This window comes from Rousettus aegyptiacus, unplaced genomic scaffold (genome assembly GCF_014176215.1).
Source record: "Rousettus aegyptiacus isolate mRouAeg1 unplaced genomic scaffold, mRouAeg1.p scaffold_m13_p_8, whole genome shotgun sequence".
NCBI classification, from domain to species: Eukaryota; Metazoa; Chordata; class Mammalia; order Chiroptera; family Pteropodidae; genus Rousettus; species Rousettus aegyptiacus.
In genome coordinates this window covers 75,642,769-75,664,020 of record NW_023416311.1, presented here as the reverse complement: position 1 = coordinate 75,664,020, position 21,252 = coordinate 75,642,769, and the positions used below count along the sequence as shown (strand labels likewise).

Here is a 21,252-nt window from a genome sequence, read left to right as displayed (position 1 = left end):
TGTTCGCAATAGAGTGATAGAGAGATAGAGAGATATTTGGATCACTAGAGCATCCCCTTGAGTTTTCAGCTGAGTCCCGATCAGTGCATCCCTATAAGGAAACCACTGGCAGCCAGGAAAAGAGCCCCCTAAAAAGAGCAGAGGGAACACTCCTTGGAGCTCTCACAAAGTCTGAAACAGTTTGTTTGTACCAGTCAGAATAAGCCTCGAAATTCACAAGGTATCCAGTGCAGTACTCTAGTGGGGTAAAAAAAAAACGTAGTCCTCAAGCATGCTCTGGTCCTGCCTAACAGAGCTTAAAAGCAAACCTGAAACAATTCAACTGTTTTCAAGTATCTTAACTGCATTCCAGAAGAGTTCAAAAATATTTATAGGAACACAAAATTACCCAGCACCCAACAAGGTACAATTCATGATTCTGGCATCCAATCAACCCTCTGGCCAAGGGAAAGAAGCAAAAAATAAAGAGGAGGGAACAATGTTCAATCTGTCTCAGAAATTCTGTGAATGTTATAGTTGCCTCCTCTCCCATCATAAGGCTATTATTATTTTCTTTACACACCAAAGTATTGTTTGACTTATTACAATGAGTCTCCATTACTATTGTTATTTTAAAAGACTTTCATGAACAAATGAATCATGAAAATAAGAAAACCAAACAAAAAGGGGACAAAAGCAGTTTCCACAGCTGTCCAACTGAAGGTCTCTTTCTCTATTTCCTTTGCCTCTTCTTTTTGCCTGCCTCTGAAGAAAGTCCTTACTTTCTTAATGGAATCTCTTGCCTTTCTTTTTTTTTCCAGATTAACTGAACACAATGCATGAGAAATTTTTTGTTTTTTTATCTTTGACTTTTACTTTGGCAGATTTTAATGTTTCATGTGCTCTTCTCAAAGAAGGGATGTTTCTCAACACCCATCGCCCGCATTCAATGCCTTTTGCTGTGTCCACTACCCCACTCCTTGGGTCAATGGCCCGTGGTGGGTAAAAGCCCCCTTCAGCCCACCTCTGTTTGCGTGAACTCCAACTGCCCGTCCTCGGGCAAACAGAACTGCAACTTCGGCTGCACTGTCCACACGGCAAACGTGCCCTACACCTCCACTTCTCCTTCAGGCGAGATTTCTTTCTGGCATGGAGTGGGGACAGCTACAGTTCCCAGGCTGCTGATGAAGTAAGGGAAAGTGGAGGGGCGTCAGGAGAGCGCGAAGAAAGCAGATGGAGGGGGAGATAGAAGAGGTGTGCCGAGCCAGACACCAGCACGTAGAAGGACCGACCACTCAGTAGCGAGAAGGAGAAGCGCGAGTAAGGCGACCAGACACCATGTGGCTAGGGGGAGGAGAGAGAGCAGAGGAGGCGCGCGAAGGCTGAACGCCCAGGCAGCGAGACCCCAGCTCGCTCAAGAGGGGAGCCGGGAGGAGGGGCTCGGCGGGCGCTGCGGGTGCGGTCCCAGGATAGATCGGGGTGGCAGGGGGTCTCGCGTCACCCCGCCCAGAGCCGCCCGCGATGGGCGAGGCGAGCCGAGTGTGCTCCGGCTACTACAGCCTCAACCACAGCTTCGTGGAGTCCTTCCAGTGCCCCCGGCGCGGCGAGGCGGCCGCCCTCCTCTACTGCTGCGGCTTCGCAGACCTCAAGTACTGCTGCAGCGAGCCCGGCAGCTACTTCCCCTACAAGCACAGCTACATGTGGAGCCTCAGGTGGGCAGGGCAGGAGGCTGGCGGACAGGAGGGTCTGGGGAGGAGATAAGCCGCGCCACTGAGGGAGGAGGGAAGTCACCTGCGTCCCCGCGACCTGCTTAGGTCGGGTCCCTCCGGAAGGATGCGGAGCCCCGGAGGATGAGTGAGGGCCCTACACAGACGCCTCAGTCAGGTTGGAGATGTCCCGGGAGCTGGGACTCGTCTGGCTAGGGTCAGGTGGTGGCCGCCGGAGGTGTGAATCCGCCGAGGGACCACAGGCGCGTGCGGGAGTAGCGCGGGCTTTGCGCTCAGGGCGCGCCCAGCCGGCTCCCGCTGGCCTGTCTCAGCTCCCAGCCCGCCTACCCTGGGCGGACTGCTCTCCACACTCGCCAGGAACCAGTCCCAAGCAGGCAGCTCTGCTGGCGGAGAGACAAGACACACAACTAACTCGAGGAGGTTTTAATTCTCTTTTTTGATTTTTTTGGGCATATGGTGGATTTGAATATAAAGGGGCTCCTATGGGACCCATTTTAAGGCATTAACCAAGGATCAGAGTCTTTTAAGTCTTTGGCAGGTGAAAAGGAATTGGCCGTATTCTTTAAAAACCAAAAAGGTAGGGAGGTAGGGTGTATGTGTGTATGTGTGCGTGCAAGAGACCGGGCTTTATAATTTGCCCTTTTCATCTGATCTGACATTGACCTCGAACCGAAGTGGAGATCCACAGAGTTTTAGATGCTATGGTTACACAATCTGTAGAAGCTTTCCGGGATACCTCCTTTCCCAATGCCTGAGCCATTTGGCCACTCCTGAAAAGTGAAGAGACTTTCTGAGGCGGGGCCTTTCTTGCCTCTTTTTCCTATGATGGGAATTTTACTTATTCCAACTAGTATTTATGCAGATATTTTTCATTCCCCGCACCCCCTTACACTCCAAAGAATTGGAAACTTTGAAGCTGATTCTTTCATTTTGCATGGAGAATGAATGGGATGTCTGGATTATAGGGACGAACTCCCACTCCACTTTAAATTGTTTCTTACAAACCAGTTAGCTTATGTTTAGGAGTGGAGAAAAAGAGGGAGAGGGAGAGAGGGAGAGAGGGATAGAAGGAGGGGGGGGGGGAGAGAGAGAGAGAGAGAGAGAGAGAGGACTGCTACTAAGAGGATGAATAATTTTTATCCCAATCACCTTGGATGATCCAGAATTTGGCATACATACCGAGTCTACGGCAAATTACTTTAACTGTTATTTCCAAAAGCAGGAAAATATATATATTTTTATGTATTGCAAGCTTCAAACAAATCTCAGAAGGAGTGCCCACTTACCAATGAGTTTAACTAACAAAGCTGAAATGTGTCAGTTCAGAGTGGGGCAAAATCCCCCCAAATAATGACAGCTTATCTTTATAATTTAGGGAAGCAATCTATATAGCACTGGCATATTATTTGGCCTTTTTGAAAATAATATAGCAACTCAGCTCTGAGTCGTTGGAGCTATTAACAATGGTGTCAGTGCCTCCAATAGAGACTGGCAACCCTTAAGTCAAACTCAATTGGAAAAATGCCTGAGATTCTCAGATACCTGACTCATTGCAAAGTGACAAGCAACAGAGGCTATTAACTCTTCCTAAGGCTTCTGAACAGCTTGCCAGGGTCTTCATTCAGCACTGACAAAATGGACAGTGCACCTCAGCTCCTGGGAAATATAAAAATCATTTCAACTGATGGAATCAGTTGGCAATATTAAACCTGGGGTTCTTTTCGTTTGGGCTCTGAGAACACATCGGGGAGGTAAAAATTTAGACTTACGTTTCCCTCATATTCTTTACTCTCAAACCTCTAATTTAAAATAGTCTAACTGTGAAAAATATTCCAGAAGTCACTAGCATTTGTTCTGAGATTCTGTAGCTGCTGGAGAAAGGCACAGGTATAGCTACTACCTGTAAGTGAAGTTGCTAAGTAGGAGAATTGGTGCATTAATGTGACAACAGCTTCAGACTCTTTGTCACCTCAAGGATTGGAAAGCAAACTGCCATACAGTGCTGAGGAAAGGATAATTCTCCCTTTTCTGTGTTTGGTCCACTCCCATCTCTTTCTCTTACAGATCCCTGACTTCTTAGGACTCTGGACCTATTGTACAGGACAGCACATGAGTTCAATATGTGTTTGTTGAAATGAATATTTTAGGAGATTCCTAGAGCTCCATATTTATCTAGAGGTTCACATGCATAAAGGAACATTTCTATAAAGTGGAACTGTGACATTAAAACGGTTTTTCAACATTATGAAGAACCTCCTTTCATAACAGAAAGCTTTATTTTTGTTTTTCCTTCGAATAGTGTGGACCGGTTTTTAAATTGCGTGCATTAAAAGTCCACAATATGTATATTGAATTAAAATGACAATTTTACTTTTAAATTGACTAAATTGCTCTCTTACTTTGCAGATTTTTAAAAAATAACCAGGTTCTTCTTTCAGGAATCTTTCTAGTTGCCTGGCCTCCTAGCTGCCTTGTGCAGCAGATAATATTAATTAAGTAGGTTATGTTCCTATGTGTCTTGTGTAGAGGCCTAACCATCCTTGACACCTATGACCTACAAAGTCAGCTTTGGTGCAAACGAGCATGAAAGAGGAGTTGCCAGCAGCAGGAATCTACCCCTTGAGAGAGAGTGCACCAAGTGAGGGCAAACTCCAATTTAAATATGTAACTATATGCTGACTCTAGCCACAAAATTACCTAGGAAAACAGGGCTGATATTTATAAACCAAGCACAAGAATTGCTGGAAGTTCGGCTCTGTGTCTGTGGCTCAGGAGGCAATCTCTGAACTGTAGGGGTGCTTTATCTCAAAAACAAGGATAAATTGGATGAGCTTAACCCCTCACTTTTAATTCTGTTCTCCTAACTCCCAAAGCAGTGACACACCTGGCCTCCCTGCTCAAATTCTCTCTCCCCTCCCTTTTAGTTCGTGTCAGATTTGTCAGGGCCCTCCCTAATCTCTGGGAAACAGCAGAAGTCTACAGGCAAGCCAGGAAGATAATGAAGGAAAAGATCATTACTTTTTAACGATGATGATGACTTTTCAATTGCTACAAGTAGATCAATCACCAGTAAATTATTATTCACTTCCATTTATGGAACATTTACTACATGCTAAGTACTCTACCAAACACTTAATAAGTGTACAACACTATGGGGAGGTCAACAGAAGTCTCTGCTCTTGAATAGCTTAAAATCTAATTATGTATTATATACATATGTATATATACACACATATATATATACATTTTTATGTATATTTTACACATCCACACATACATATGGTTTGTGAAAGTAATGTACATATATTTGCATATTAGTCTTCAAGATAATTCTTTCCTTCAAGCTCCATTTCCCATTTAAAAGTATTAAGTTCACAGATTTATGTAAACTATGTTATTTCTCAATTGATCAGCCTCATAGATAACTGTATCAGAAGAAATTACAAATTCACTGAAAACAATATGATATACATTTTATTTTTAGAGAAAAATACAAAGGTTTCTTCCTTAATGCTAGAAGCCACGGGTGCTACGCTCTTTTAGAAAGGAAAATCTCAGACTGAACAGACTTTGTATAAATTTCTGTAACTGTTGCTTTCCTTTAATTAAACCTTCTTCTCCTCTTTTGTAATAGTTGTGGTTTCATATACTAGTAAATGCTATTTTCCACACATGTCTCCAAACGAAAAGTTCTACATTTCTGGTACACATTTGCTTCATTACTTTTGCAAAGGTAAACATTTTCCTACTCATCGTTTATTGGGGAATCTGATCTTACCTCCTACTATATATTAATAAGAGGTTTATTTGATGAGATGTTTTTGAACTATCCCTAGAGAATTGTTACCTTTTACCTGTCATGCGAATTCACATGATATTCTATACTGATATTAACATATACATGTGTAGAGAAAATATGATAAGAATTTGATGGTAGAAAAAGGTGAGCTGTAGATTTTAATCACATATTGTTTGTTCTAAAACATAATTTGGTAACAAATTCCTGAGGCAAGAAGTAGCATTTAAACCTTCTCTTTAGTTCCTATGTAAACCTATCTGTGTAACAGTCACAACGTTTTCTGTTTTCCTCAGCATTGGTGCCCTGACTGGACTGGGAATTGCTGCCCTTGTTTTACTTGCCTTTGTCATCAGCGTCTGTGTCCTTTGCTATTTATTTCTGTATACGAAGCCTCAAAGATTTGACACTGGCCTTAAACTTCAACACCTAGAGGTTTCTTCCACTCAAGAAGGTAATCGTATCCATTATTAGTAGCCAATTACCTGCACTCTGTTCAAAAGAATAACCTTTACCTGGGTAACAGATCATACTGTTAATGAATCCTTTCTAAAAATTCATTATGGGCCTGTGTAAAAATTCACGAGAAATTAGGCCTTAATGATGAAATACCTTAGAGAAATTGTGCCCAAGGAAAAATAGCGGCAGGATGTAAATGTTCTCATGAAAAAATAATACATTGATCCAATAAATCCACTTTAATGTACTATGTCTCTTTCAGTTATAAAGGTTTTATTCTCTTGGAATTTCTAAATTTTGTTTTTGATAGAGCCAAAGAAGTCAAATAAACAGAGGAACGAAATATTTGATGATTAATTCTCAGTGTTGCATTACTTAGATGGGTTAGTCAATGGTCAGTTAAGCAGTTACCTGCATACGTATAATGTACAGAATTCGGAGGAGGCATATAAAATAACTCAGAGGCATATAAAAGAGACAGAAAGATAAAGAGAAGACAGTCTCTGTTCCTGAATAGATTATGAACTAGTTAAGGTATAGTTGTGTGTGTAGTGTCACTATAAAGTAGGAAGAAATTTTTATGTATGGTTTGTGGAACTGGGTCTCATTGTTATCTTGGTATAAAGTGCTGCACAAATACTAATTATTATTATTAAGAAACTCTGAAAAAATTGTTAAAATTTTGTAAATATAAATTTCTATTAGTGTATCTAAAAAGTAATAACCATGAATTTTATTGTGATATGTGTATTTAAAATGTATTTTAATAAATTTACAATATATATAACATGTAGAATATATATTAGGATATATAGACAATATATATATATTTAGAATAAGACATAGATGTTCACTGTCACTTAAAAAGTAAATGAGAAATGTCTAATTTAAAAAAAATTAGAAAATCTCTTGCCCATATGTTCTATTTTAGCTGAATCCTAAAACATTTTTATGGAACATGTGTTCTGTGACTTTATCAAATACACCACTACTGCATGATTGCATGAGCTCTAGTTTCCTTTTTTGGAGGAAACTAGGAGTTGTCTCTGAGAGGGTAGCCTGTGTGCTCCCCTCTGTCTACCCCCCACAGAACAGCCAGAGTAAGCCAGTTAAAACCAAAGTCAGGTCATGTCACTTCCCTGCTCAAAACCCTAATCACTTCCCATCTCTCTCAATAGATATAGCATCTTAACTGTGACCTACCAGGGCTGTTGTGTCCTGCCCTCTCCACCCTTATTTTTCTCATCCCCTAATACCAGGTCTCATTAGTCTCTTTGCCGTTCCTGGAAACTCCTGCCTCGGGACTTTTGTACGTGCTGTCACCATTGTCTAGAATGCATTTGCTTTAGATACCTGCATGACTTGCACTTTCTTTAAATCTTTACCAAAAGGCACCCTCTCGGGGAGTTCTTCCCTGTCACTCTACCTGCATTTTTAACTTTCCTTTAATATTTCATACCCCCTTCCTGCTTTATTTTTCTCTTAAGCATTTACTACTAATATATTATATATATTAGTTATCTGTTATCTAACTTTTCTCCACTCCAACTAGAAATTAAGTTCCAAGAAAGTAATTTTTGTCTTGTGTGCTCGCTACGGTATTCCTAGTATCTTAGAACACCTAACTGAATGTTTGCTGGATAAATTGAAGGGAATAACACTGCACGTCTATTGTAGGTGATCAAAGGATCAGATTTATTGTCACCATTATAGTCATTAAACATCCATTGAGTGCCTCCTATCTACAATGCACTGCACTAAATAAAAAAAATTGGTTATTTTCCTGGTTTGTCTCAGGAACTGCTCCAAATGTTATTGCATGTTGGCTCTGAGAACCCAGCAACAGAATTAGTTGGCTTGTTGATTGGTCTTGTAGTCTTATTGCTGTTCAGCTGTGGAGATCAATTAACACACTCCCTATGTAGTTAGTGAGACTGCTTTCTTGCAACGAAATGTCCCCACTCTGCCCCTCTCAAAAACATATTTATCAAGTCAGCAAATTAATTCAACACATTTTTCCTGAGGACTTGCATTGGCAAGGCAGGATTCTATACGACCCACTGCCTTCCAGCTGCTTTCAAATGAGGTGATTTTGGTCCCTTGGGTTGATTTTAAACAAATCATAGTGGAGAGCCCAAAACAAAATAGGTAATCCAAATGTCACTGGAATAAGACGAGAAAATGGTTTATATTTGAAAGCAACCTTTTGAAGTGATAATTAAAAACTGCTGCTTTACCATTGTTAAATATGCATGCTTCCACTACAGTGATATTTCCACCTAGGGATGGATGCTGGTGTGATAGCAACTGAGAAAAGTCTTTACTCCATTTAAGGAATGCCTTAAAGGTTAGGCATGTGATAAATGTCTGCAGAATAATCAAGCAAGTAAACATATATGGAGGAAAGTTGGTTTCACCAGCTACCACTCTTTTCTTTCAAAACTTTCTATACATAAGAGTCAACCTCTCATTATTTTAAATTAATTTTTATAATTGAGACTGTTTTCGTTACAGGCAATTTGAATGGTCTCGAGGGAAATGTGGGGATTTTTTGTGTGTGCATATACTAAAACTGGCTTAGGGCACTGGACTTTTTTTGTTTTTATTGGGTTTCATTCTTTTCAATGCATACAATTGAAGGCTTTGTACATTTTGAATTGATCCTGAAGGAAGCAAGTGACTGATAGTGACTGTAAAATTTAATTGGACTATCTCCAGGGCTCATTTTGTAGAGAGGTCCAATTGCGAAGCAATTGATTTGCCTTTAAATTGTGTGTCATAATCATTTTCTTCCTTTTTAACTTTTGTGTTTTGAGTTATGCGTGTTTCAAATGCCAATGTTTAGAATATCCACAGCTTGTAAATTGTGCTCTATAGGATGGACATACAGTTTTGAGCAGAAGATGGCTGTGTGAAGGGCGTCTTTCTGAGGGTGAGGTCTCATTTCTTAAGATGTGGAAGAATTAATGCCTAATAGAGAGGAAGTGAAAGGGGTGAATGAAAGCACACCCACGCTTCTCAAACTTTTCTACTGGGGAATCCTTAAAGGTAGACAAGAAAGGAACTTGTACCTCTAGAATTCCAAGGTCTTGAGTGAAAAGGTCTGCTTTAAGTCTTATGAGCTTTAAATTATTTGAAGTTGCCCACTTTATTTTTTAAGTTTATGGGAATTGTCAATTTGACTGCATAATATAATGCCTTATTTTACTCTAATGATATCTTCTTCTTTCCATATCTGAGTAAAATAGATGCTCTAGGAAGATAAAACCTAATCAACCCTGTGGTTTTGAGTATTCACTGACACCCTGCACTTGTAGACATGGGTTGAGAATTGAGGAGAGGGATTCTTAGATGCAGAATTTGTGATGAAAATTAGAGAGGCAGATATTAGCAGAGCTGCCTGACACACATAAATAGTACAGTTGTATGGGATTAATAGACAAGCCTCTATTTGGTGGTTTCTTTTATAAAGGCAAGTGATATAAATGAAAAAAGGGCAAGCTAATCAGCAGTAAGACACAGTTGTCTAAGAGAAAAAGACAAATTAAATATGAAATACTCAGAAAAAAAGCAAATTGTAGATCATATCATTTATTCTGCCTGTGAGCAAACTAGGACTTGGACTGCTCAGAATGGTCTGCTATAGTTCTTCTTAGAGGACATCCTCCTTCCCCCATTAAAAACAAAAACAAAAACTTTCTTTCAATTCACTTTCATTGTAGGAAAATTAGAAAATATAACAAAACAAACAAACAAATAACATTATCTGTGATCCCACCACACAGAATAAGATATTAAGAACCTTGGTGAATATCTGTGGATTTTTTTTCTATGTGTCTTTAGATACATGTACATAACAAAATGAGTGGAAAATGAGTCTTCTAACATGACTTTTTTTTCACTGAGCAACGGTGATATTTTTGTTTGCCATTAAATAAACACCTTTGCCATCATTTTTAATATTCTATTTTATTACCTTGATGGACTTCTGTTTTTATTTTCTTATAATTTGCAGCTATCGTGCCTTTTAACCATAAATATTTCAGTACATATTTCCTAAGAACAAAGGTTTCTTACATAATTATAGTACATTTATCAAAGTCAGGAAGTGCAACATTGATCAGTAATATTATCTAATCTTCAGTTTATATTCAAATTTTCCTAATATCCTTAAAAGCTATTTTTTTCTTATCTAAGAGCTAGTCTAGAATTATATCTTGTAATTAACTATCGTATTTCTTTAGTGTCCTTTAATCCTCAGCCTTTCTTTGTCTTTCATAATCTTGGCATTTTTGAAAAGTAAAAGCCAATTATTTTATATGGTGTCCCTCAATTTGTTTGTCTGATGTTTTCTCATGATTGGAAGGAGATTATGCATGTTGACAGGAATACCACAGAAGTTATATCCTCCGGGTATCGTATCAGGAAACACATAATATTGGTTTGTCTCATTATTGGTGATGTTAACTTGGGTTCTCTGGTGAAGGTTGTATTTGCTGGATTAATTCATTGAAAAGTCATTATTATTTCCTTTTGTCATTGCTAAGTAGTTTGTGTGTGTGGGGGGGGGAGGTGTACTTTGAAACTATGAAAACATCTTGTTCTCCCTTAAATTTATACCTACCCATTAATGGCTGATTTTTTTCATTCAAAATTTCAAAATAATTTCAGATTATTCTACTTGTAAAATGTTGATTTCTAAACTCATCATTCCTTCTACATTTATTAGTTGTTATTCAACTCCAGGAAAAGCTTTCCCCTTCTCCCCTACTTATTTACTTATTTGTTTATTTATTAATTTCAGTATGGACTCAGATTCTTTATTCTAAAATATTCTCTTACTAGTATTTACCTTCGTTCTTGAGTTATCTCAAATTTAGCCTGTGGAAGCCACTTTAAATTGGGTCTTGTGTCCTTTTGAAATGCGTCCATTTTTCGAGCACTTCTTTGCTTTCTGTCACAAGATGTTCCAGGGCATCCTGTACTCTCTCTCCTTGTTCCAGCCCTGGAATCTGCCATTTCTCCATGAAGCCTGGTTCATTTTAGTTGTGAATGGTATTTAGCAACCAAAGTCTGGGTTTACCAAATTTTATTAAATTAATGACTTTGAACTAGCTTCCATTTTCCTCTTATGCACAAATGTTGAACATTTAAGTATTTCCTTAACATAAATCCCTGCGAGTGAAATTGCTGACCAAAGGATGAGCACATTACTAAAGGCTTTGGATACAAGTTGTTAACTGCCTTCCAAAAAAATACTATTTCATGAGTATTATTATTTCAAAAAATGTAGATTTTACTTATTTCATGGAGTGAAATAATGTGGTGTTTTATTTTATCTAATTAGGAGAGAGAAAGGACATTTCATGGCTTTGTATGAACTTTCCATACAGCAACCAAACTCTTTTCACATATATTGTAAATGTTTTTCATAGTCATTTCCTTTTTAATTTTGTATGTGTTCATTTTTCAATTTTAGTTCTCCGTTTGCGATTTCTTCCTTTATTTTCATACTTAGAAAGTTCTCACCTCAGTATAAGATATAAAAATATTCACTTATATTATCTTCTAATACATTTATTCATTTGTTTTTATTATTTAAATCTTAAAATCCTGGAATTTTAATTTTGGTGAAAAGTGTGAGGTAGGGGTCCGCCTTTATTTTTATTTTGCAAATGAGCCAATTGTCCAAATATTTATTGGATAATTCATCCTTCTCTTGTCAATGTAAAATATCACCTTTGTCATAAACTAAATTCTTATGTATACTAGAATGTTTTTAGATTTTTTGTTCAATTATCGGTCTGTTTATGAAGCTAGTAATATACTTTTTAAAATCAAGTGGTATTTTGATCGTTTTTGTACTCAATGTATGGATATTTTTCTTAGTAGGCATAACACTCCAACAAAATCTGCTTAAAATTCATCGATTAGGCTGCCAAATTATTTCATATCACTCTTCATTTCGGAAAGGCTTTAAGAATTCATTGAGATCTTAGTAGACCAGGTAATTTGAATTCAATGGCACAAAAGTCCACTTGTGTTTCCTAAAGGGACTTCCTAGTTAATAATGAGTCTGGAATTTCCTATAAGTTTTTGTTCCTGGAATGTGGATAATCAAATTGCTCAGCAGAGCTTAGGGCACAGGGTTAGGCTATCCTAGCTGATGTTGGAACCAAAATGAAAACTAGAACTCAGTCTCTCTTTGTGAATACTCACTTAAAGGACTTAAAATATCAGCTAAATTCCTTTGTGAGTTAATGTAGTCATCAATATAGAAATTTAGCAATGCAGAAAAAGCAAGGAAAAAAAGGCCAATTGTGGAAAAAAAAAACAGTAGGAAAAACATTTCTGGATAGAACTTAACCTTTACTCATTCACAGATGGGCAAAGCAATAGGGCAAGTCTAAGACTCAAACTTACGCAATGAATGTTTAGCTATATTTACATGAGATACCTATATATATTCTTGAGGGCACTGAAGGGAGAGGTCAATAGATCAGCAGGTACTTACTAGTCAAGTTTTGCTCACTTTATGATTTATCTCAGATCCAGTCCTGTGCATCATGTTAAATTTAAAGGGAAAACAACCTCTTGTAAAACAAACAAACAAAAAGCCCTTTTAGGGTATAAATGTAAGATTGCTTGTTTCCACTAGAAGGAACTGTGGGATGAGTGGGATGGACATATTATTTCCTACTAAATAATAAAGTAAGCCAGCCTATTAGTAATTGGAAGCTGCTGTAGGACTGCAGAACGGTAACACAGGACCCAGGATATAGGCAGACAGTGGCAGGAAAGTTTAATTACAATTCTGCCAGATTGCGAGGAGCTGAAGACCTGCAGAGGTCCCCAGTATTTGTTGTTGTTGTTGTTTCAAAATGGCAGGCAAGAGCAGAATTCATAGAAGAGCTATAGAATAAACGGATCTCTGAGGAATGGTTCTGAAAATGAATGCAAACTTCGTTATCAGAAAAAAATATATCGGACTAGTTTGTGATGAGGATAAATGGAAAGATTTTATTTGATGAATGATTTAAATGATGGCAAAGGCTAAAGCTTTAATTTAAATGCCAGTCTGATATAGGATTAAAGGAAAGGTTGAGATTTACATATCACCAGACCCTCCTGTTCCCCCCAAAAAGAACGAAGATGGAAAGTGAGCTGCAGAAAGAAAAAATGTCAAGCTAGGAAAGCATACAGATGTTGGGTCTTTGCAATCTGCACTCAGGTAAAGAAAAGGAGGAATTAAATAAGAAAAACCCTTTGTGTGTAACAAATCCCTTGGGAGCTCAATGAAATTCCAGATTTATTTAAAATCAAATCCATATTGTAATCTGGTGAGAGGAAAGAGGCAGCTGGTTTTATCTCTACTTTGGTACTTAAGAAATTAGTTTCTGCTTATTAAAGCAAAACTTGGAAAAGCTGAAGTTGCTGGGACTTTTCCTTCTTTCTCTTTTCAAATCCTTCCAAAAGGATGCAGTTAGCTCGACTCTGTTACCACTACAGCCCAATTCATGGCAGTTATTTTTCTGTACATCCAATTACTCCAACTTACCAGAGGGATACACACTGATTTTTATAAGCTGCAGGAAAAAGCGAACATCAGGAATATTAACTTGCTATTCAAAGCTCCTGCTTCAAATGATGTTTATATCAAATCTTTTCCTGTTCGTGTAGCAAATTGGTTTTGTTAGAACTGCCTTGTCTTCATAGGCCAATCCGAGAAACAATTTTTGTACCTACACTGGTTAGAAGGATCCAGCAGCCAAGGAAACAAGAAGTCAGGGCTGGAGAATGGGGGTCTTTACATGACTTAGATGAAGAAAAATCTATAATACTGGCCTTTACTTTGCAAGACTTTAAGTCTCTGAGGGCTGTAGTCAGAATAGTGAACTCTTTCAGTTGTTGCCAGGAAAATGCATAATGGAAACTAGAGCTATCGGAATGGAGATGACAGAGACAACCCCAAAGTAAGTTTAGAAATAAATTCTCGAGTTTATTTACCATAAAAAAATACAAAAATGAAAACTGAATGAGATAAAACCGCCTTGAAAATTTGATTAAAATATTATGAATTTAAGTATGTAAAAAGCTTTAGGAAACACATTAAGGACTTGAATTAAACATTAGTTTTCAGACTTTCAGGAATTCTAATAAAATATTTAAAGAAATGATCATATAAGATACAAATGCTACACAGATAATATGAAACTAATTTACATCTTATATCCTTGATCTTTTATACCTTTTACCTGCTATGATACTGAAGAGTATAAACAACACATTTTCCAAGTATTACATGAGGAAAATAGTAAATACTTAAGTATGTAGTAGTTAAATTTGAATCAAATATGTTTTTTAAAGTCTACTTTGCAAATAACGGTCAAGACCTGATCAGTTTATCAAAATTTCATGCCAGCTTTCTCTACTATATTTGTCTTAAACAGTTTTGCTTGCTGATTGGGCAAAGGAATACTTTGCGGGCTAGAAAATAGTGTCCCTTCAACAAATGACCTTTTAAAAAATCAAATTATATGGTGGAAATATCATGATGGATATTTGAAAGTAGAATATTATTTTACCACCGAAAGAGTTCTCTACTCTTGTGCACTCTGGACTTATATTTATATATAAGTGAATGAGATTGTAGTACGAATATCTTCTTTTTAAAAATTTTATCTACATTGATTATGATGGCAAAGCCTTAAAGAATGTTGCAAATTATGATTGGCTTTAGTATTGTTTTGTTGACTTTATGCATAGGGACAGTCACACTTTTATTAAGCAACCCATAAAACTGGTACCTTCTTAACAGATGTGTGGTTTCCCCCATGGAAGCATGGTGAAAGAAAGGTTAGCATGGAAATAAAATTCGTGCTTCTGCTACTGAATATTTCCCTCATTTGACTTTCAGGAAGAAATGCTAAAAAACAAGTTTGAAATAATTCAGTTCTCAATCATTCACATCACGTTCTCAAGACATATTTTCAAAATTGCTACAGTTTATTTGTCAATTTTTTTGTCATAATTTCACATAATTATTTTTTTGTTCTGTGTATTTGCAGGCAACTCAAATAGGAAAACCAAAGCCCCCAATTCAAATGCAGCATCAAATTCAACAAATGAAACATCCTATGAAACTGATGATGTAATTCAAGAAAAAACAATGGATACAACACAAATCAACATTGTGTATTATTAAGAATCCTATGTTGTAAAAGCTCATTGGAGAGATGAAACAATAAAGAGTGCATTTCAAATAATTTGTAATAATAGTTTTCAAAAATTCGCCACTCATAAAGCAAGACACAGCTGTATTTTTTATCATTCAATTAATTTACTGAACACCCACTAAGTTTTGATAGTTTTTTATGTGTGTAAGTTTACATTAATTTACTAAGATCTTTGTACATTACATGGAATTATTCTAATACTTCAGGAGACATTTAAAAAAATTTGGTATTCTTATTTATTTTTCTATTACAGTTGACATTTAATATTATTTTAGTTTTGGATGCACAGCATAGTGGTTAGACATTTACATAATTTATGAAGCGATCCCCCTGATTAATCAAAGGATTTATCCATAACACAGACAAGTAAATCTATCTCAGTGAGGAACAATAAGAAATTTATGTCACATTACTTTTTAGTACTTAGAGGCAGTTACTTTTATAAGAGATGGTACTAGATAGGTAGATTTCAGGGAGAATGGTTTTATAAACTATGTCAGTCTCTTAGATATCAACCCACGCCTTTTTTAGAGAATTGCTGGGCCTATAAACCACATATTGCCTTTATAAAAGCTAACATTCAGTAACAAAATGTGTCACATTGGATAATCTGCCTAATAAATATTTTCTGCATGCTAAGGGATAACCATAACAAAAATCCTTCACTGATAAAGTTCCTAAGGAATTTCCATAATGAAAGCTATAAAACAAACAAGTTTTCTGATACCACTTAAGGTTATTGCAGTAATACCACTTAGACATCTAGAAATAAAACTACGGTTTCTGCAAACTACAAATGTCTTAAAAGATATTTTTTCTTAAGTACGATTGCTATTATAAGAACACAGACCTGTTTTTATAATGGAATTCAACAGGAAAAGAGGATTATTTTTAACCTGGCTGTACTGAACACATCTAATATGTTGTATAGAGTTTCTGTAGTTGAAAGAATAGCCTTTCAAAGTTTTATGAATATAGCTTCCTGTCTGACAGATAAAAGAAAAAGAAAAAGGAATGCCTATTGGTCTCAGGCATGCAAAGCTCAGGGTTAGAAAATTTTGATCATTAGCTTGTGAATATTTCTACCAAAAACTGAGGATATCTTTTAAACTAGTACTGTCCAGTAAGAGTTTCTGAGAAGATGGAAATGTTCTTTCTACATTTACATTGTCTGGCATGATATCCAACAGCCACATGTAGCTACTGGGGACTTGAAATGTGGCCAGTGCAACTGAAGAAATATATTTTGATTTTATTTAATTTAAATAGCCACATGTCTCTATATTGACATCATAGTTCCAGATTATCATTGCAACAGCCTACTGCCGGTCTTAGATTTCATGTTTAAAAAGAACACAATTTTGCCAATGCTTAAATATTAAAATTGCTTAGAGTACATTCATGGTTTGAAAATTGAAACATTACCATTATAAAAATGACATTTTATGTGGTCATAAAAGAATTCTCATTTTTTCTGTGAAAGCACATAAAGCATTTGTGGTATTTCTTGATCTTTTATCCAGCTTGACTAAAACAATTAAAAATCCCAGAAAATCTTAATACACAGATATTACCAATTATATTATTAATTAGATGTTGCCTCATGAAAATCTGGGCTGAGAAAGTCTAGTTAAGGCACTGGCACAGTTCTACTTTTGTTGCTCAGGGGCAAGGGCAGGTACCATGAATGACACAAGCAGCAGGAGACCCAGGGCCAGCAAAATGCTCATGGTTCCTAGCCTGTGGGCCAGGCATGGGGCCAGGCATGGCTGGATGCGCCATGGGTGTGCTCTGGGAGAGGCATCCCAGTTCTCTGGAACTCTGCATAATTTAGAGGAGTTGGGAGAAGACAAAAGAGGTCAGAAGACCCTGGGCTCTATAAGTAGGATTATCTGCAAGTGGCATAAGAAACCTACTGTTCTTGGATGCCAACTGCTCAAGAAGACTGAATCCCAGCACTAGTCTCAGTCGGAGTTCTTGAAGCAGTCCCAGCTAAGCCAGGTTACCTGAGGGAGAGCCGTAGACTGTCAGTCAAAAAAAATCTAAAATAAAATTAAAAACACATCTCAAAGTATGTGCACATTCATGTAATTCTGGGGATAAGTCTGATAATACAGTAGATTTGTGTTTTTAGAAGACTTAAGTCACTATTTTTTGGTAATAATCAGATCTTAGAAAAGTGGGTCTAGAAGAGGAGTACAAACAATGACAAAGATTCAAATTATTTTCTATGTGGCCTTCTAATGAGAGCAATTTCATCTTTAATTTCATCTTTTAAAACTTGTGGAATTATGAAATGGATGAAACCGAACTCCAATAAAAGTTATTTGTTTCCTTAAAACTCTCTATTGGTGTCTCATTGCTTATAAATTAGAGTCCAAGTTCACAAACATGGAACATAAGACCTCCTTCTTTTGTTCCTGAGGACTTAGAATGTTAGTCTCGATTCTTACCATTTCCTGCCTCACATATTCCTTGTAATTCTTGACACACATACACGCAAACTTTTTCTACTGTGGTCTTTGTTCACAGCACCTACTTGTTTCAGGAACTGTCATAACTGCCACTTTCTTCCTCAATCAAAATGCACTTCGGGCATTACTAAGTAGCCACTTCTAACTTCTCCAGACTAGGTTAAGTACCCCTCTGTGTTTCTGTAAACCCACATTCAGGTCAATTACTGACTGCATTTATACACAATGATTCTGCTGTTTTCTCTGTTTCTCCTACCAACTAAACTGTGAACCTCTTCATGGAAGCGAATGAATCTTTTTTACTCTCTGTATCTCCAGTACTTAGCGGTGTGTTTGCCATGCTAGGCCCTCAACAAATGTTTGTTGAAGAAGGGACTCAATGGCACTTTTGTCAGCACTAGTAAAAACTCTTCAACCTAGTTTATTGAAGGTGACATAGGGTTATATCATTTTAGAGTAGTAAATAGAGACACATACAGTTGTTTTACTTCTTATTTGCTGATGTTTTGGCCTCAGAGAACCAAAGATGCAAACAGATCTCTATTAAGTATGAAGAACTGGGGGTACCTCTGACAGATTTTAGCCAACAGATGATATGGAAAAAAAGAAATAGGGAGTTGTGTGGGGGGTAGGTCCATCAGCTCAAAAGCAATAGCCCCAAAGTGTTTAGCTAATCTGGTTACAGATACAAATCTAAACATAAACTCTGCCTGCATCTAGTGAAAATGACATATATTGGGTGGTAAGGATCACCCTCAAATACCAATGATTTGCTTAAGCAGGTTGAATATGTTTGACAGATGTATTAAAAAGTTCAACCTTTACCATCACAGAATGCTTCCTGCTTATCTGTAGTCATTTCTAAAGTGGATACTACTGCTTGAATTTAGTAGATACTCATATATATTAAGGACTGGAAGGGATCTCAGAGATAATTTGGTACAATATAGATGAAAGATGCCAAGGACCAAAGAAGCTAAAATGACTTTGCTGAAGATCACAGAAGTAGTTAGAAAGTACAGGATTTTTTGTATTTTTACTATTAAATTCAGTTTTCCTTCTGCTACATACTGCCTGAGAGGAAACTTCACTATTTTTCCCCTAAAATATATCAGTGAGATTTGCATCCAATCCCAATAACAACAAGATCACTTTAGAAGAAAATTAATTAAGAAAAATAAATGTATGTTATTCAGATGAGATATTCCATAAAGTAATCTCAAATGATGAAAAATTTACTGAATAATATTTCTAAGATTGTGAAAAATAATTACTGAGCATTAAAATCTTTTAATTTGCATACTATATTAGTTAATGAAGGCTGAATTTTATATAACTCTTCTGAACCATTATTGTGTCACCATTCAGAAAACAAATATAACAAGCCAAATCATAACTCGTTAACAGAAATAAAATTTACAAATTAAACTTAAATTTAAATAAATATTAAATTAACTCTGTTCACTACAATTACTATCATTTTTAATCATGTCATACGCTAAATGGAATTAGGCTATCCTTTTGCATGCAGCATTTTCCAATCATTTAAAAAATTTTTTTACTTATTATTTTTTATCTTGATAGACAAAGAACTATATTTTTATAAAAGTTTTCAAAAATACATAAAATAAAGCAAAGGAAAAACAAACCTAAAAGCTCCATGTTTCTCTCCAAATAACTGACTGAACTATTTAAAAAAAAAAATTCTTTTTTGAGGCAGCCATATGACTACATCAGGTTATGGAAAAGCTAGCCATGTGAGAGCTTCCATGGCTGGAATGCTAGAATAGGGATGTGGGTGTAGCATCCCTGGAATCAGAACATGGGAAGCAAACATAAGAGGAGTTATGAGGCCTCCCCCACTCTTCCTGAGGTCGTATTAGGCAGGGGTGTTAGGTAAAGAAAGAATCAGTGCACCTTTCCAGCCTGTGAGGTTATGTGTACTTACCTGACTTCACCATAATAAATTCATCTGCAGCCATGTCTGTGGGTTACAAATTTGAAAATTTACAATTGAACCACAGTGCAGTACTTGCAATCTTTGGTGTTGTGCCATGATAACTGATTGACTTTCGATGCTACTACAATAATAAGTATTTAACTTACTGGGCATAGGGGATACCCCAGTGTTAAGCATAGGAATTAACACTAATCATTGTTGAAATTAAAACTGTAAAAAACATTTATATCTACTAATATGCATTTGAAAATGCTTACCTATATAAAATTTCCATTGTTATAGAAAGACTTTCATGATGCAACTCCCTGGTTTTTAAATTTTAAAAAGTACAGAATAAAATTCCTAATCCTAAATTCTTGTCACTGCTCCTGAGGTTTATGACTAAAGGAAGAGTGAAACACCTCAAACTGGTCATTTATGAAACCATAAATTCAGTGTGAAACCTGCTTCAAAACTACAAATTATTTCAGAAAATTAAATATATATGTTCGCATTTATAAAAATTATCCACATTACTCATAGAAACAAGCTTCATAAAATTTACATACTGAATACGATAACAATTAATTCTAATGAAGATTTAGCCGTCATTCTCCTAAATAAAAAGTGCTGTGTTTGAGGTATCACTTTACGACATGCCAATATGGCACATTTGTAAAACAACACAGGAGTCGATCTTAAAAACCCTGTCCAACATAGCATCATTTCTATTGGACGAACAGGCTGAACTAGAAGAAATATTTTAATTGTTATAAAAACAAAAGAGGTGGGTATTAGAAACTTTGCACGTCATAAAACAGTGAAATTTTGTTATAAATATTTTCATTATCATCTTCCTGCTAACACTATTCATTCATTTAAAAAGTCCTGGTCAAGACCAATAGAGCAGCTTCATCTTCTAAGACATCCGAAAAAAAAAAGCTAGAGATTTAAAAATTACAGTGAAGAATTTCACTATCTTTATACATTATCATAGGCTATAAAAAGGTATTAAATTTATCAGTGTCAAGAGCAAAGCATTATCCCCTACCTCACTGTATCATTGGCAGGCGAACACTTGATTTAGCAATACTCATTAACTGCTAGGTAGATTACCCGTGTTGACTTTAGTAAAGCCATTTACAATAATTTATGAAGCAATAACACTAGTCAGACATACAAACAAATACCAAAAAGGATGTGTTTTGTGTATAGATATCCATACTTGGGGCATGGTTACCAAGTAATAACACTGATTCAAAACTTTATAGTCATAACATATTAAAAATATATTGCCAGAGGATAATGGTCCCATATACATAAAAAAAATGTCTATATAGAAAAGGTTGTGATTTATTGCAAAGCATAATTATATAGCAAATTCCAAGAAAGGGCAAATGATTTGCAAAACAAATTTGAAAATTTAATGGCTTAAGCCATAGTCTCAGTTACTTTTTGGAGACTTCAGAACTATTAGGGGTAGAAGAATGCTTTTCCTTTTTTCTTTTCTTTTTTTCCTTTTTGTGATGTTTTCCCTTTTTTGACTTATTCTTTTTCTCTTTTTTCTTTTCTTTCTTCTGATATTTCTGTTTCTTTTGTTTTGAAGTGTCCTCTTCAGTGGAACTGGATGAATAAGACCTAT

The 21,252-nt window shown here is 36.4% G+C and overlaps 2 protein-coding genes across 3 annotated transcripts in view; one reads left to right on the top strand and one right to left on the bottom strand.

The window, feature by feature from the left end:
- Positions 1–1,485: 1,485 nt before the first annotated feature.
- On the top strand, positions 1,486–15,191 carry SHISAL2B (shisa like 2B). Its single transcript, XM_016123517.2, has 3 exons — positions 1,486–1,691; positions 5,799–5,956; positions 15,030–15,191. The coding sequence occupies exons 1-3, from the start codon at positions 1,501–1,503 to the stop codon at positions 15,164–15,166; spliced, it is 486 nt and encodes a 161-aa protein (XP_015979003.1). The 5' UTR covers positions 1,486–1,500; the 3' UTR covers positions 15,167–15,191.
- The window catches only part of SREK1IP1 (SREK1 interacting protein 1), a 36,581-nt gene continuing 30,277 nt past the window's right edge, over positions 14,949–21,252 (bottom strand). For both annotated transcript variants that reach the window (XM_016123520.2, XM_036226193.1), the window contains one exon: positions 14,949–21,248. In XM_016123520.2, coding sequence (XP_015979006.2) covers positions 21,059–21,248 — 190 coding nt within the window. In that variant the 3' untranslated portion in view covers positions 14,949–21,058. The remainder of the gene's footprint in view (positions 21,249–21,252) is intronic.

Excerpts from the sequence above, each read along its gene's own strand:
- SHISAL2B (XM_016123517.2), top strand. The coding sequence starts at position 1,501 with ATGGGCGAGGCGAGCCGAGTGTGCTCCGGCTACTACAGCCTCAACCAC. Across the intron at positions 1,692-5,798 it reads AGCTACATGTGGAGCCTCAG|CATTGGTGCCCTGACTGGAC; the intron begins GTGGGCAGGGCA and ends TGTTTTCCTCAG. Across the intron at positions 5,957-15,029 it reads GGTTTCTTCCACTCAAGAAG|GCAACTCAAATAGGAAAACC; the intron begins GTAATCGTATCC and ends GTGTATTTGCAG.